The 17276-nt window shown below is 40.2% G+C and overlaps 1 protein-coding gene and 1 long non-coding RNA gene across 5 annotated transcripts in view; both read right to left on the minus strand.

The window, feature by feature from the left end:
• Positions 1-2729: 2729 nt before the first annotated feature.
• On the minus strand, positions 2730-3612 carry LOC135943588 (uncharacterized). Its single transcript, XM_065490217.1, has 4 exons — positions 3569-3612; positions 3336-3512; positions 2994-3281; positions 2730-2934 (listed from the first exon to the last, which is right to left on the minus strand). The coding sequence occupies exons 1-4, from the start codon at positions 3608-3610 to the stop codon at positions 2779-2781; spliced, it is 663 nt and encodes a 220-aa protein (XP_065346289.1). The 5' UTR covers positions 3611-3612; the 3' UTR covers positions 2730-2778.
• Positions 3613-3914: 302 nt separating this feature from the next.
• LOC135942103 (uncharacterized) overlaps positions 3915-17276 on the minus strand; it is a 190124-nt gene continuing 176762 nt past the window's right edge. The window contains exons 5-6 of one of the 4 annotated variants that reach the window (XR_010575049.1): positions 7714-7905; positions 3915-4239 (exon numbers count right to left, since the gene is read on the minus strand). This is a non-coding gene — a long non-coding RNA (uncharacterized LOC135942103). The other 3 variants (XR_010575046.1, XR_010575048.1, XR_010575047.1) reach the window with 3 other exon arrangements.

Consider the following 17276-nt stretch of genomic DNA (forward strand, 5'->3'; position numbering starts at 1 on the left):
AAGACAATCACAATCACCCATAGAAAGTTTTTTTTTAACAAAATATGTTCGAAAGAAAAAAAAACGCAAATTATTGATGTTATTATTAGTCTTGTTTACTCTTGCTCTAGTCATATACAATACATATAGTCAATTCTTTCAATACAAGTCATACAATACATTGTGATGTTTATGAAAAGTCACGTTCAATATTTTCAAAAGACATAAATTTTGACACTTTTAAAAGAGGGATGCAACAGCAGCATGGCCTCCTTCTCTTCTCACCCTAGCAGAATGTGTTTAGTTCTTTGGCATTGATTTAGAAGTGCTTGTTAAGTGGAGCATTAGTCAAATATTGACCAATCACCCATTTGTGGAGCGGCTGAATTCAAATATTGGCAGAGACACTTGAGACGCTTCCCGTAAAACTCACTCGCCTCCGCACACGCGTACGTACATATTATTACACGCGGATTGAGCAAACAAGCGCACTGCACAGCATCTGACACGCGAAACTTTAGAAACGCCGCCCAGAGCGTTTTACACTTTGTTGGCCGTGCAAACATTCGCCCCGGCAACGCTAGCCAGGGGACGCTCTTGCAGCTTTGTTTGCCAATTAAAATGTGCTTGAAGCTTTAATATATAGCAAACAAGATGCGTCAAAATATAAAAAAATATAATACATATGCAAAATTTGATACAAATGGATTAAAATTATTTTGTATCCTCTTCATAAAAACTTTTTCTGAGGGTATAGAACTTTGCTACTGTTTGAATGGAATGAGAGCATCCAGTGTATAATTAGTTAAGCAATTGTTTTGGATTTGCTGACAAAAGACGTGGCGAACATATGGTTGGTAATTATTTAAAAATATTAAGATTTTCAGCAGGAAAAATATTTCTGTAATATTTATTCGTAACTTTCTGGATTTTTCTTACCTTGCGATTAACTGAAATTAATTTTCCCGTTCATTAGTATGATAATTTCAGCACAATTATTTTAAAACATTTTTTATGCATATCGGTGCAGAAAATATTTTAAATGCATCTGACAATATACGGTGCACCATTCAGTCATTATCTTATACCTTTGTGACATTATTCAGAAGAGTGCCGCTCTGTATTCATTCACCAGCGGGGCAATGAATTTTTATTGGTGTCCACCGATAAGCGCCCCTCGGTGGCACCTTGCCGCTCTTGGTCAATTACATCATAGAGTGGATGCGCAGGTATATTGTGCAGTTTTCCCTCACAAAAGAGTCGTGCTGGCTGCTGCTGGTCGGCTCACTGTTGCAACAAACTCTTTTCTCCCATTTGCATCTATAACTACGGAAGTTCCGGCGCCGTAACGACCTTTGTGGCTCGAGATCAACTTCCGGTTTCCGGTCAACGCATGGTGATGTCCCTATCTGCAAAGTTCACGTACAAAAAACGGGGAGCTTATTTTAATATCGCGCACCCGCGCTGTGGCTTGAATGATGCACAGCAGGGTAGGCTTTGACTTCAATTTGGAATAATTTTCAAATGCTTTTCAATCGATGTGTAAGATGTGAAAGAATTAACTATAGAAATTGAAGCGGAAGTTCAAAAAAAGAAAAGCAGCCCATTTTATTGACAGGGCAACTCTGCCCCAAATCAGCACACATCCATAAAGTAATGAGACAATTATGTAGGAACAACATTTGGAAGGAAGTAGTGATCAATGGTAGCTTGAGATTATTGCTTCTTCAATTTTCTTCACGCACTTGAAATGAGGCAAGTGGCCCTTGAGTGGGCTGGGTCCCTGTGCGACCTGGTGCACCCATGTTATCCGTTCGCGGTGTTATTGGGACCCGGGTTTCAGCATACGTGCTAGTGCAGTGCGCGCCCTTCCCAGTCCTCGGACAGGGATAAAAAGAGCAAAAAAAATCTTCGTTCATACACAAATTTGGTGAAAGGCTATTCCACTGACGATAGCACTGCACTTGGAAGCACTGTTCAGGGGCACAGTAACATTTACACGCGGAGCCAGAAGCCTCTCAATCGATGAGCTCTGGACCTGCCTATCAAGTCAACATCGCGCATGGTGGTGACATAACATTTTAAATATTCAGGGCAATTATTATACAAAATCTTATTTGTTTGTGTTACTACATGCAATTTACGTCTGTCTGTAATCTTTAAGATACGACACTTTGATTTATTTAGTTTGGTAAATCGTTTTGTAACAAATACTTTCTACTTTGGCGATATTTTTTACTTGTCTGGTTTGAGAGATTATGTTTCGTCAAAATTTAGAATCTTTTCATTTGACGCTGCATGATGCCTTACATCAATACTGTGACAAATTGTTCCCAAGGTGAGCTGACAAATAAATGAAAAATCGAAAATCCCAGGGGATGACATTTTTTTAGGTTTACAAACCGAACTAACAATGACTATGGCAACTTCAAAAGAAATAAAAGAGTCACGGGTATGAAGCACCACAATACAGAAGCATTTTTCCTTCTTTTGATCCTAAAAATAAGCTCAATACTGACTGGTCATGAAAAAAATACAGTTAGCTCAAATTTATTCTAAAAAATGTTATCTTTTTTCTCAGAATGCTGGACTGACAGACTTATAAATCAATCTGTTTCCAAATTTTATTTTTTATTTTCCAAACATGTTTTTTATTTGGGTGTGGGGATGTATGGGGTAAAATTACCGTGCTATTCACCAATAAAAACCAATAATGAATCTAAATATTTCCGAAATGAAATTGAGATGCATAAATGTATTAGATTTTATTCAACAATAGGTCACTGATTCATCAAGAGCTCATACTTGGTCGAGTACGATTTTAATGGCTTCCAAAGACTTATTTCCTCGAACCGTAAAAATCTGGTTTTCATCAGCGATAACAAACCCTTCATTGGAGAGAAAATTTGTAATGCTCTCCCAATCGGCAAGGACGTTCGCAATTTCCACAGATGGCTAGAATGAATTTGATATTTTAAAATTTTAGCAATAACAATAAGCATTTAAGATTGAACCTGTCCAATGAGGATGGCATTCAAATTATTTTCCTGCTGCTCCTTGGAAATCAACCATTGAGAATGAGTCTCGTCGTAAGTGGTGGCCACAATATTAATTTGCGTGATCAAATTAGAGTTTTGCTCTCTCAAAGAAACCCAGTCAGTAGTATCTAATGAGGTAATGATGGCTGTGGAGGTCGGCGTCACATTCTGCAGTTCGACGTCGACAATCTGAGCACCTTTGGTTATGCTTTGGAAACTTGCATTGAAGTGCCCTTCGATGGCAGCTATTTCTTCAGTATTGATCTGTGCGGAAAGGAGGCAGTCAGTGTGGGAGAGATGAAATTATGAGCGATTTACGTTTAAAGCTTGCAGCTTCCGAATGATGCTGTCAACAAAGGATGGCAAAGTCGTGTCGAATCTGCTCAGAAAGTTGCCCAGCGCGCTCGAATATACCACTGACTGCTGGCGGAAATAAACCACTTCTTCCCGGGCAAGGAATGCGTCGAGAGCAAGATCTCTCGTAGTTGGATTGCCCTTAAGTGGATTTGAGTTTCGATAATTTGAAATTTGAGAAAAGAAAATAGAATTACCTGTGCAGAGAAGCACAAAGCGGCGAGAACTGCGTACATCATTAAAGCCATTTTCATTATGCAAGAATTAATTTCAAAGTCTATTTTTTGATTTAGTGTCTTATTTGGGATAAGATAATGTCTGATGATAACATCGGATCTACATTTCAAATTTAAGCCTTATCAATTTTGCCATGAATTTCATCATTTGATTGTATTTTTAATTATTTTTCCTTAAAAAGTAAGGTTGTATGTGGATTGAATAAAATATTAAACTTCTAGAGAGATTGAAATTATTTTTATTGACCCCTCAATTGCGCGTCAAACGTTAATCGATGCTGCTCACTGGAAAGTGGGAGGGCAGAAATTTGCAAATCATCTTTTTTTAAAGAAATATATTTATTTTGAAAGCTACAGAAGTCCAGCCAATTCCGGAGAATTAACGGCTGGTGCTTATTCTGCTACACAAGGCAGCATAATTTTAGTACATTAGTGTGCAAATTACATCAATAAATTATTTTTTAATGCAGTGTCGTCATTGAGAGTCCATTCGATTTTTAATAAGCCACTTTTTGATGTTTCGCTTCACAACACATTTGTCAGTTAAATTTTTAAGTTCACTTGGTAACATGTTCCAAAGCGGTTGCTTGGCTCAATCGCACGCGTGTGACACGTCCTAGATGTCTCCGTGTCTGAAAAATAAAATAGTTCACATGCAATCATCAGGGCATGGAAATTATAACATAAATCGCATTAAAACTAAATCCAACACTTTTGCGCTGCAATGCCAATTTGCATGTGCGTTCAATGCAACAAAATATTAATTATTAAAAATTATTCATTCACTTCCTTGCACAACGAGAGAGAAATGGAGGTTTAAGGGGAAATGAAAATTCACATCCTCTATACTGTGCTGTTTGTTTCATACGTACATTGCAACATTTTAGAACAATTTAAAAAGTGTGCTTGCCTGACAGGGATAAAATAAATTATCAGGAAAAGCCTATATCTCAAAAAACATTTTGTCCTTGTCATGTCACGGTAAAATTGCGCAACGCTCAACAAACACCCAAATTTTCGTTGTAGAATTGATCGTTGTCCTTTTCCTGCAACAAGGAAATTCGCGTTTGGTTGTTGAGAATTGCACAATTTTTCCGCTACCAATTATTATAGAGATACGGAACAATTTTTTATGTTGTTCTCTGCTCAAAAAGTTGTTATGCAAATATATCTATTTCGGCCTGATTATCATTAGCGAGTCAGATATTCATCTGATGGCATCACCACCTGGATGACACATTCAAGGGAAACTGAATCGATTTGCATACAAACGAAAGGCGCCCGCGTGTGCATAATTAACCGCACAGCGAGCGCGCACCTCTCGTTTCGAAAAGCTCAAATCTCGGCCTCGTATTCAGGCTCATAAGCCACCTTTTCTCGCGATTGGGCTCGTGTCGCTGAGTGCTCCATGCTCATTAAGGGGCTCCGAACAAGGCGTCTGACGGTGACCTTTGACTCGAGGCCCCTATTTTCCGGTCGAGACTGCCGGTGAGCGAAAGAACGCGTCGCAAAAGGAAAAGAAGCCAACCGAAATTTGCTCCTTTCGTGCCGCTAATGGTGAATAAATAATTCCGAAAGGCGCCTGCTAGCACGCAGCTTGTCTCGTAGCGAATTTAACGTTTCAATAATATTTATGCAATTAACTTAACGAAGACGAATGACCTCTTACACGCTAAATGAACTTGGCAAGGTGCTGAAATCTAATTTGCCCGCGGCTGCTGTACAGCGAATTTCGTGAGCTCCCTTTGAAGCGGAGGAAGGAACACAACACAACATTTATTCGCAAAAGCGACGGAATTATAATTTGCGTCACATTTGCTTAATTACTTTTGACGTGCGGAAATAAATCCACGAGAGAAGCAACCGTGTGAGAAAAAGAGAAAAAACTGTCGGCAGCAAGAGAAAAATACTGAGGCATGTTGCGAAGAGGGAGAAATAATTATATTTATTAAGAAGGGGACACATTCTCAAACGAGAGTCTCGGCCTGCTGCTGGGAATAATTCAGAATGAGAATATGTATAATTTCGTGAAAAACAGAAATTATTTAATTCATGCAAAACAGAACTCTTTCCTCTTCACGCGCGGCAAGCACTCTTGCCGGCTAACTAACAAACTCGTAGATTTACGAGCAACAAGCTTGTGTAGAACACAATAATGGCATTATACTATGGAGAAATATTAGTTTTTAAAACTAAATTGAATTTTTGATTCCTGGTTTTCGGTTCTGTAGTAAAACCAAAGTTTCTTCTTAGATTAACAACAAACATTTTATTGTAAATCGATGATACTCTAATCTTTGCTTTGATGAGACACAAACATGCGGCTCAATTTTAGAGATTTATATCATTTTATCATATTTCAAGTCATAATATTGAAGGCTGACTAGCTATTTCCTGGAGGATAACCAAGAAGTAAAGGTGTGTTTTCTTATTCTAGTGCCATTTTACGAAAATTCTCCACTGTCACAGATCTGAAGAACAGTATGTAACACTATAAGTTGAGATTTAGCATGAGCGTGCCAAAGTTTAAATTTCCATGAGTAGACCGTAGAGCAGCAATATTTTAACGCGTGAATCAGCTTAATTGCAGAACAATTTTTCATCAAGACACAAAGCAAAAGGCTGCGCACAAACAATTATTTGGTCAACTGGGTTCATTTTAAATTTCACATCCTGGCCACCCGCGCAGCTGAAGATCAAAAGAAGCTGCGGAATTGTCCGCGCGCAAAAAGCGAGCAAAAGCCTCATTAGCATGCACGAGTGTGTGCGTATGCGTTATGTGTGTGTTTGTTGGCGAAAACTGCAGCTCAAATAATAATAATAATAATGGTCGTCGCGCGGCGCGTACACAAAAAGGTGGCCGCGGGGGTTGGTTTTGAGTGCAGCTCAATTAGATTAGGAGACAAAGGCCCGGTAGCAGCTTTTATTTATCTCGCACCGCGTTATATATGCTGAATTTTCCTCCGGCAGCCTCTCTCTCTCTCTCTCTCTCTCTCTCTCTCTCTCTCTCTCTCTCTCCATATATATATTTATACACCCTTTATTGCTCGCCAGCGAATGTCATTACGTGCGAGCCGCGCGTAATTACACTCATGTACGCACTGCGTGACCATTATTATATTTCGTGATCACTATGCGTGTGTTGATTTCGTTTGCATTGTGTTGTTTTTCTTCGAGTCCCTGCAGGTAAAACACGACCTTGCCAATTCGCATTACTTTCGGGCAAGTGCCTTCAGTGGCAGCACCGCGGAAAAAGCTGCTCTGCTCAGAGCGTGTTTTCTCTGCCGACAAATAGACCTGCACAGCTCTGATGAGGTTGTGGACAATTCGCTTATATGCATGAGATGTAAAATTGTGAACATCAAAGGGAATGAAGATCGCTAATCTCACTATCCTACCCTGAATGTAGGTGTAAGCTCCCTTGTGGCCACTCGGGTACCATGTTATCCGCTCGGCGGTGTTATTGAGACCTGGGACACAGTGAGCTCATAGCCCACGGGAAATGCTGTGCAGAGATTAAAAAAATGTCTTGGAATTGTGAGCATACGAGGATGCAATAATTTTTCAGTTGATATTAAATGCTGCTTCCCCGGTTATTTTATAAAAATAATGAAATATAAAGAGCATGCTATACAACGCATTATATTTCAACTAAAAATAATTCTTTGACAATCTTTAAAGCGATAAAAAAATCAAATTTCGGTATACTGTATGGAATAAATTATGTAATTTAACTCATTAACAGTATGAGTGATCACTCTTCTAGAGCTTTCACTCTTTCTTGATCCGTTCATTAGTTAACTAAATTTTAAATCTGGCCCATTACGGCTTTGCCCTGCTCCCGAGTCATATCTTAAGAATATTTATTATTATATAATTTTTTTCTCAAAGGACTATAATAAGTAAATTTCAGCATGCAACTAGCAATAAAAAAATCATGGCTAGTATTCCATAAGCTAACAACATTCCAAAACAGACTGCGAAATTGCCCCGACCAAGTCAGTGACTAGAATCAGAGGCTGCTGGGAAAGCGATGCTTGGCTGGACGATGGCTTATCGATGAGATTCCTCACGATCACTGATCCCTCCATATAGAATGACTATACCTGCGTAGGTATTTTAGCATGAAGCGGCGTGGCGTATGAGAGGTGATCCAGATTGGATGCTACAGCACATGCATGGTAGTAGCTCTTTGCTATGTCCACCTCACTGATCACAGGCCAGCCCGACGATCCAAGGAAGGGCACGCTCTATCCATCGACGTGTTTTTCTTCGATCCTCCTCCGCACGCATTTGAGCTGTGGGTATTGATTTTCACAAACACAATAGCAAGAAGACGAAATATTCATTTTCACTTAAACAGCTAGGTAGTAGAGCCGCGTAAAAATTAATAATAATATAAAATTACATAAAATTGAGTTTTAGAGTCATTCAATTTAAGGTTGGCAGTAAGTGAGACTGATATAAATTTCGATCTAACAAAATTTAATTTCTATTTATTGTTATCAAAGTTAAATGGATCCTGCTACTTCCAAAGTACAGCTACCATTAATTCATGTGGTTCCGATTGTTGCAACGAGTGCATTCAATAAGTAATCGCAAACTTAAATTTTTATGTTGAGAATAAATGAAACTATGCTTCATAATCGTAGTTTACAAATTCGTCGTTTTAATTCTCGACATGTTTTGACGTCATCAAGTACGTCCTAATCATGAGTAATCATTTAAAACCAATACAATAATATCACATCTATTATTACAAATGCCGACACAAAAACTCTAAACACTTCTTAACAAATGTCACCAACCTATTCATGAGGCAATAATTGTCCAAAGACCAAATAATGTAAGAATTCCAAGTCCACCACTTTGTTAGATACACGCACTTCACACGTGGTAGGGAACCCTTTTGTTAAAAAATTCCTCCTTTCAACAACAACGAGGATGAAGCCTGGTTTCATTTATTTTCAACATGAAAACAACCTCGAGTGGTCGCCTATTTCAGAATATGATTTTTTTTTTGCTCTAAATATTGGATGGTAACTAAATAAAATCTCTACCAAAAATTTCCATTTTTTTCTAGTCAGAGATCATTATTTGAAAAATATCTTGCTTTGTTTTGGATAAATAAAAAGGCATTTTTTAAGTGACTAGGACTCTAAATAGGACCAGCCAACGGACTTTGCCAGCCATTAAATTAAAGAGAAAATGTATTTCACCTTGAAGGATATTTTCAAAAATCATCCAAACCTTTCCTTATTTAATGTGCTAGGAAAACAGCAGATGTTTAAAAAGCTTAAACCGAAAACACATCACCTAAACTATTATACTCGAATCTCAAACCAGCAAATAGCAAATCATCATTGGCAAACCCACTTGTTGACTACCATTCGGCATTGGATCAGTACAAGCAACAATTTGCCATGCTCCCAGCGTGCTTAAAGTTGTTCTGAAAGGGGGTGAAATCCCGTGTCTCCCGAAATAAAATATATCGAGCTGAACATATTACTTGTGCTCGGAAACGAATTTATTGCCGTGCATTATTTCGCGCCGCCTGCAGCATTGAGTGTACCGAACATACAGCGAGCAATATAAGAGCCGCCAGGAGAGCGTTACATGGTTTAAGTAAATGCGCGCGAGCTGCATGGCCCATTGCCTTTAGTCGCACGTCATTAACTCTTCTGGAGTAAGCGTGCGATCCGCTCCTCATCTTTCTTTCTCGCCTGTATAAAATACACACGCCAGCACAAAAGCGGACAAAAAGTCGCATGTGTGTGTATCATATTGTCAAGAGCTGGTAGCATTATTATGCCAGTAAATAATACTTTCCGCCATCGTTCATTATTTGCCAGAGAGGGAAGCGACCGGTTCGTTTTGCTGCCTTTTACATATCTGGGCAGCATCAAATTTGATTTTAACATTTTTAAACTTAAATCGAGATTGGTAGCAACTAGATTAATTAAAAAAACAGAATGCTGCTTGCTGGTTTGCACCTTTCCAGCATGCGTGATTTGGCTTCACGGGACGAACGTCTAGCGTTTCAATGCAGTCCTCGGTGCGGAGGCAAGTGGCCCTTGAGTGGGCTGGGTCCCTGTGCGGCCTGGTGCGCCCATGTTATCCGTTCGCGGTGTTATTGGGACCCGGGTTTCAGCATTCGTGCTAGTGCAGTGCGCGCCCTTCCCGGTCTTATAATTCAAAACCTTACAATTCAAAGGTTTTTCATGAATTAAACGAGAAACTGGGAAGCGCATTACTCAGTAAACATAAATTTTGTGGCATGCTTATGTGAAGAAAGGTCGTTGGTCTATGGTGGAAATGGGGTCTTTGGGTTTTTTGTGAGTCTATCTGCCTTTTTAGCAGGACTGAAAGCGATTTAGTGTGGGCAGACACTAACAACAGATGGTCACATAAAATATGTTTATAGCCATCACCCCTGCCGCAGCTACACACAACCTCAACCACAGCCCGACGAGACTTGAAGCAAAAAAGGGATTCAGCAATATTAATTCAAACAATAAAATAATAAATAATTTAAATAACAAAGATAATGAAAACTTTGATGGAAATAAATGAAACGCATCTTTAACCTGAAGAAACAAAGCAGGCGCTAGTGAAAATTTGAAAGTGCTGCTCACGATTTAAGAGAGCATTTTCGCGGCTGCTGAATTTATCGTGCGTGCAGTTATTGGGATATACCTGCACTTGTTTCCAACAGGATGTGGAGCTCGGGAGACTGCTCTGAATGCTGTTTTTCCGTTCAGGTGAGCACGTGTTCATTTTCCCATGCCAATTTTATTTTCCATGAAATAGATATCAGAGACATTAACTGAAATTTCCGAACTCTCGCCGCGATACAGCAAATGATGATTTATGTTAAATGCCAGCAAATAGGGACACTAGAATATTGGAAATATTGTACCTAACCAAATACTGTATTAATTATAATAACTATAAAATTATGCATAAATTTTCCATTACATCACTGAAGTTTAAAAATTTATAAAAATCTGATTAACTTAATTTACGTCTAACACAATTGCAGAAAAAAGTATATCTTTTCATTGAAGAATGTATATAGCTTGCAAGAGAGAAATAAATAATATTCTTATCTTTATCTGCAATCACAAATTCATGGTGGCGGCGAAATAGAAGCGTTTCTGTGTTAGAGTCACAATAATATGGAAGTGTGATTTTCGTTGCGAGGGTGTGGTAGCTGCGCATGTGGTTAGCACGTCGACGTCTTTTAGCACAACCGAGTGAGATTTCCTCATCATATTAATAAAATGAAATTACCGCGTGGTCGGTAGGACGTTCAGGTCTCTTCTCTCGCTGTTTCTCGTCGCCGAGCGCGTAATATTATTATACGGCCCCGCGCGCATTTCTTCATATTTTACAATCAACATCAAGATAAGTCGAGAAAAAGAAATCTCGCAGCAGCCGAGGATGTTGTAAATCTCTTCGAATTCGCCATACGTTCAGCTGCTGGAAGGCATTAATTATTCGCAAAGCCAAATTGTGTATGCGATTCGCACAAATTGAATTATACACTGTTTCGCTGCGGCACAGAAATTGGCCAAACCCACATGGGCGGAGGAGTCGATTCTGTATCCGGATTATTTGTGTGCCAATCAGCAAGACTGTTGAGGGAAATGTTAAATTTAACAAAAAGGGAATCGTGACACTGTGAAGCAATAGCAACTAAAACCCAAAGACACATATAAGTAGTGTCATTTCTATGTTAAAATATTTGGCTTGAATATTGCATTGAACTAAGTTTAGCCTATAACCAACATTTTTTTGAGGATCCCACGAGGATCTTTTTCTGGGAAACGTCTCGGTGCATTAGTCTAATGCATGTGGACTGACAGCCTAATAAATTTAAAAAACATTTACTTTGTTTTCAGGCATGCACCTAAAGCAAGCGACACGTCCCAATTGGTCACGCACAGCGTGAAGTCATCCCTTGGCTTTGTTTTGGACACCCTAAGCAGTGCACAGCCTTCTTTGTTCGTCCCATTACTTAATGGTGTTTGAAAAGCCCCTTATTTGACAGGTCATTTTTTCAATAGCAGTCGCAAAATTGTCTTACCTCCCAAGTTGTTATATTGAAAACCATGCGTGAAAAAAATTGACAACCAACTATTCTCATAAATTACAAAGTACTCTATTAAAATGCAGCGCCTGTCAGAGTATTAAACCTACACCTAATTAACCCCCTATATGGTTTCTCAATAAGCTGTACATTTCCAGGGTGTTTTCTCAATGTATGGGGCAAAATAGCCCTGCAGAAGTACTGTATAATAAAGATCAATTTGAAACTAAACTTTGCAGCTAAAAATTTAAAGGGCAGACGTGCTTATAAGAACTCGTCTTCGCAGTTCAGTTTTACAAAATGTTTAATAATTGTCGGTTTCCATTTCTATTTTATATCACTTAAATATAATTCTTCATCTACATGGTAGTAAATAAACATACGTATTGTATTCGCTAGTGCTATTTTCAATGCAATTACAATGAATTAGACGATAATTTATGAAAATCTAAATCCAGTGGAAGGCTAGGTACCGACGAAATAAATGATTTTCCATGAATGCGACATGTTTATGCGGCGCTTTACACGAACACCGTCGCCGACGCTCGTTTGAATAAATTCCACGGTTGCAGCGCGCTTAATGGGATAAATTACGCATTAATTACAAATTCGTCGTGACAGATATTGTTTTTATTGCCGACCGATAGAGAATTCATTTAATTTTATGTGCCCCTGGGTGCCCTTTTCGGAGCTGTAAGGAAACACCGCGCGTGAAACCTGATGTGCCACGGCACGCCGCCCTGGCTGCGGAGGACGCGAGAGATGTAATAAAATGCCAGTAGCACCTCGCACACGTTTTAGAGCGCGATAAAAAAGCCCTCTCGACGCGCTGTTGGTCGGTCGGCGGCCCAGTCGGCTGAGAATGTAACTTTTTCGTTCACAGATGCACACTAAGTGAGTGCAGCAGCGATGAGAATCATGCCAGCGAGTGACATCTCTCATGTAGAGATGTGCACGCGTGCATTTCAATGCGTATCTCCAGAAATTTTGTCAAGATTTATTTGTTGACTTTGCGTCCCTGTGAGAGTCATTCTCAACCATGTTCACTCACGAATTGACAACTGTCAAACAGTTGATGGAGGATTTGTGATTCTCCTTAGTTGGTTGCACCTGCACCTGCACCTGCTGCGCTCTTACCTAATCAAGTGTAAAACATTTTTGGGAGTAGTGGTCCTATTGTGCAAAATTGATAAATTTTCATTGCTGTCGAATGAATCAGCGACTTAAAATAAAAATTTCTCTGTAATGGATGTCATTTTGACAAAAAAATATATAACTGGCACTATGAAACATTATTGTTCTGTAAATAAGTTTATTTGTTAACCAATATGAAAGACGCTTTTGCAGCATTGCGTAATTTATAAATTGCTGCTGCTCCCAAGTTAATTCCAAAGAAAAGGAAAATAAAAATAAGACTCAGATTTCACCGTCATCAGCTTGAGAAAATAAAGTGGGCATGCAGTTTGTGTAGAAGTACACATGTTCCTCCCACGCGCTAATGGAGCTGATCTGTGAGACCTGCGAGTGTGAGCGCGGCGGAAAAGAGAAGCGAGAGAGCACCTTTGGCTCTGGCAATCCATTTGTCATAAGCCTCTCGCTTTTGCCGCTGCCTGGCCGGCCGGCTGGTCGCTCCACACAGGCTTGGGTTACGATTGATTTGTAGAACCACTATCTACAAAAACACCATTAATTTTGTTCTACCCTCCTAAAAATAAAAGAGCGCGCGGTTGAGAAATATTTTCCAACCATTAATGCTGCCGTACCGTGTCTACATATACATATGTATTATGCGAGTTTTGAACTAAAAAACTATATATATTACGTTACGGCAGAAGTATAAAAAATGCGAGTGTTTGTGTGAATATGTTTTGGAAGGACTAGCTGCTGCTCTGCCCATCCCCATGTCCCAACTAGTTTTGATATATAATACATAAAAATGCTGCTGCGCGTGTGTGTGTGAGTGCGAGAAGAGATATAAAATTTTAAAACCTCTCAGATTCCATGCATATGTAAAAAGCTCTTTTTAAAGACGCCGGCTGCTCCTTCTTCATCGTCTCTCCTCGCACGTTGTTTTTTTTATCGCCGTTTGTGCCACTTGCCAGGATAAAAAATGCGGTGGCCGGGAATCGAGGTATCATTGCTATTATTCATTGGGCGCTTCCGTTTTTGGTCCCTAATTTGATTCACACTTCTGTTTTTGTAGCCTGTGCGAAAATTAGCGAAAATATATGCGAAGACCACCAAAATAGAATACTGGAAGCTTTGTTTTAATTACGTTCAACACCGTATTTTCACATTTTCTCTTCAAGAGTAAACACTGATCATGTAGGAAACGGGTCATTTTAATACATTGTAAAAAAATTGTTAAAGAGTTAAAGTAAGATAGTCAATTTTTGTATGTATATTTTAACAATGTGTGGGTGGTCTTTGCTAACTAAGTTAAAGCTTAGACAACAATAAAAAAAACTGTACAGCTTGTCAAACCATCTGCTACAATGGCAGGTGTAATATGTAGAGCCCCCGGGATCAGTGGTCGTTCATTTCTTGAACACCCTGTATCTTATTCCGATTCTAACAAATAAAGTGTATAGCCCGTGGGATGTGTTCAGAAGTTGCGCTATTGTTAGGTGTCGCATAGAGTCACTTTGTTGTTGGTTTTCTGAAGCTTTGGGGGAAAAATCTTTTGAAAATTGATTGTCAATCAAAAGTGCTCGCCGAAAGAGCTGTCTGTTGGGCTGAGGTGTATATATGATGGAATTTCAAATAAAATACCTGTGTAAACAAACATTTAGAAAAATAACAAATTGAAGCAGCACTAGCTAGCCTGTTGGCTCGAATTGTTAAGGCATTTTTAGGAGATATTTGAGATGTTCGTGGTTAGTTATTAAGTGACTCGTAATGCTCAAATAGATCAACGGGCTGAGAGACCACCGGCGCCGACTCACCAGTCTTGCTGGTTTACGCACCTTTTCAGCGGCTTTAGGGACAAATTTCTGGCGTTCCAATTAAAGGACATTAGGACATCGGTGCGAGGCGGAAAAATGATGGCCACCTTGGCCTAAGATTTTCTTCGGCCAACCGGGTCCCATTTTCCATGTTATCCGCTCGCGGCGGTGTTATTGGGGACCCAGTGAGCTCATAGCCCACGGGATGTGCTGGGCAAAGGTTCTAAAAAAAGTAAAAAAAATTAATCAAACATTATTATAATTATATTGAAAATAATAAATTAAGTACTCCACGTCTATTTGTAAAAAAAGGTATTTTTTTGTACTTGAATTCAAAAATAAATCAGCATTTTCTCGCTTTTGATCTGCGATTTCCTGACTGCACAGGTGGACAATGGCCGGTTCACTTGACCACATGTTATTGCCACAACATTTGAGTAGCTCACGGTGGCGTTGTATAGCATTCTGATCCTTCTATACGTTAGAAGTTTAGAAAAAGCAAGAGACGTTCTCCTCGCTGCCATTTTGGTGCTCCACAAACTGGCCCAGTGCCAATTTCTTTGCAAAAAGTTTGGAAGTCCTTATAAAGTTGAAAATCCGGCGAGCTGAAGAAAGATTCTGGCGGCTCTCGCCACCAGCAGCACCGCCTGCCTCTACCCGCGGCACACAGAGCAAAGTGGCTTGTGCACCGCACACAGCAGCCATACCCGACCGAGCTCCTTACATCACGAGCCATGTAACACATACACACATACAGCAGGTACATACTCGAGTAAATACATGTGCCAGCGAGTATATGTGAGCTGTACCACGGACGTGTATATTTATGCCTGCAGATATGTGTTCTGCCCGAGAGAGCGAGCGGGCGGGCGGGCGAGCGAGCGAGCGAGCGAGCGCGGCGCAAAGTAAGCAAAGCAAACTAAACATTAACTGCAGAGCACTGTAGCTTGATGAATTTTTGAATTTTTGATTTTGTGTGTAATGGAGCAAGATACTTTTGAATGGGGGCGCCTGATTAATTATGAATTATTGCTCACTCTCGCGCGCGCTGCACGTGCATGTATAAACTGCTAAATATTGGATATGCCGCCGCTCTGCACACAGATTTGAATTTTCAGCGCTCGCACACATGCACACGCATTGACAGGATACGTTGGTTGGCTGGTTAGTTGAAAAACGCATACGAAATCTGACCCGCTAGTTGCCCGCGGCGAGAGATAAAAATCCGTGTCGGGAAATGAGGGTTGAAGTGCAAATTGCGTTGAAATTGAACGTTGCCTGCCGCTGTCAGTACGGTACATTAATTGTCTTTCAACTAGACACGGTCAAAAATTAGAAGTGTTTACAGTTTTCACAGATCATTTGCATTTATGACATTTCCCCAACGGAAAGGCAGGCCATCGAATTCATAAAAAAGCTCTCTGGCCTTTAAAAGTTTAGTTCATGTATCACTCGGGTGAATGAATGAGCCGGAGAATGAAATTTGATACGCGGCAAGTATCATTTTAACTCAATTAATCTGGGGATCAAAGGGATCATCACCCAAACGGAGGACACAAAGAAAAGGAACACATTAAGTCTCGATATGCTCGCAGGTTGGGGAAAATATGAATGAGTCACAATAAATAAAATATCAGAGTTTCCCAGAGGCCAATGCTACGATACGAGACTATTATCCACTCTCAAGCGGCTGAAATAATAAAAAAAGGAGAGGAGACTGCGCGGCGTGGTGATGATCCTAAAATATGATTTCCGTCACACACCTGCGCGCAGTTCCACATTACGAAGAGAGTTGGTGTGACGCGCTCGGTCGGTGCTGGGATGAAACGGAGAATCACCCCAGAGGGAAAAAAAATCAAGCGATTTGCAGGGTGTTTCTCCTGCGAGTCATTATTCAGAAATAAAAACGCACCGCGCACAGCTTGGGGGCGAGAAGAAAGGACCCGATTGAGCTTAGCGGTGGCCGAAAGGATGTGCGTTCACGAAATGTAAAGCCTTGTGTTTGTGTGTGTGCACACACCTCTTCTGTTTGTAATTAAACGGACGACGCGCCGCGGAGGAAAGGAGTGGAGCGCTTTCCTATGAAAATTTATTTTTTCCAACGCCTTATTAGATTTTTGTTCCAAAGCCGGTCCAAACGGCTCAAAATCCTCGCTCGCCGCCACCGCCGCAGCCGCGTCGTAGATAATCGTTAGAGTTTTGTTTTTGGTGACATAAATTTATCATTCCTCGCGGTGGCCGCCACTCCGGTGGCACAAGCGGGCGGCCGACGCAGCGACTGGCCCGGCCGGGCGGCACCAAAAACACAATCACGCGCGGCACTTCTCTCGCAGGGCGTATATGCTCCGTTAATCACCTTCTAGATGAGCACACGGCATTATTTATTGCTCTTTCTCGCGCGCGGGGGACATTAAAAATTGAAATATTTTTAAGCAGGTAAAATATTGTTATTGCGACGCCGGCCGGGTGTATCTTTTTACAGCTCCTCGTCACCATGCATGCTCCGCGAGAGAATATGACGCGACAGGGATTTTGGCTAAACGTTATTTTATGGAAATGGGTTGTTTGCTTCATTCGTAGCATCATCTAAATGCAAATTTGCTTGAAACTCTAAAAAAAGCACTTAAAATCT

Source organism: Cloeon dipterum, chromosome 4 (genome assembly GCF_949628265.1).
Source record: "Cloeon dipterum chromosome 4, ieCloDipt1.1, whole genome shotgun sequence".
NCBI lineage: Eukaryota > Metazoa > Arthropoda > Insecta > Ephemeroptera > Baetidae > Cloeon > Cloeon dipterum.

What these genes read in the sequence shown, in the direction of transcription:
- LOC135943588 (XM_065490217.1), bottom strand. Translation starts at nt 3,610, where the DNA reads ATGATGTACGCAGTTCTCGCCGCTTTGTGCTTCTCTGCACAG. An exon ending in CTTTGTGCTTCTCTGCACAG is followed by an intron (nt 3,513 to 3,568) that starts GTAATTCTATTT and finishes AATCCACTTAAG; the next exon opens with GGCAATCCAACTACGAGAGA. An exon ending in GGAAGCTGCAAGCTTTAAAC is followed by an intron (nt 3,282 to 3,335) that starts GTAAATCGCTCA and finishes CTTTCCGCACAG; the next exon opens with ATCAATACTGAAGAAATAGC.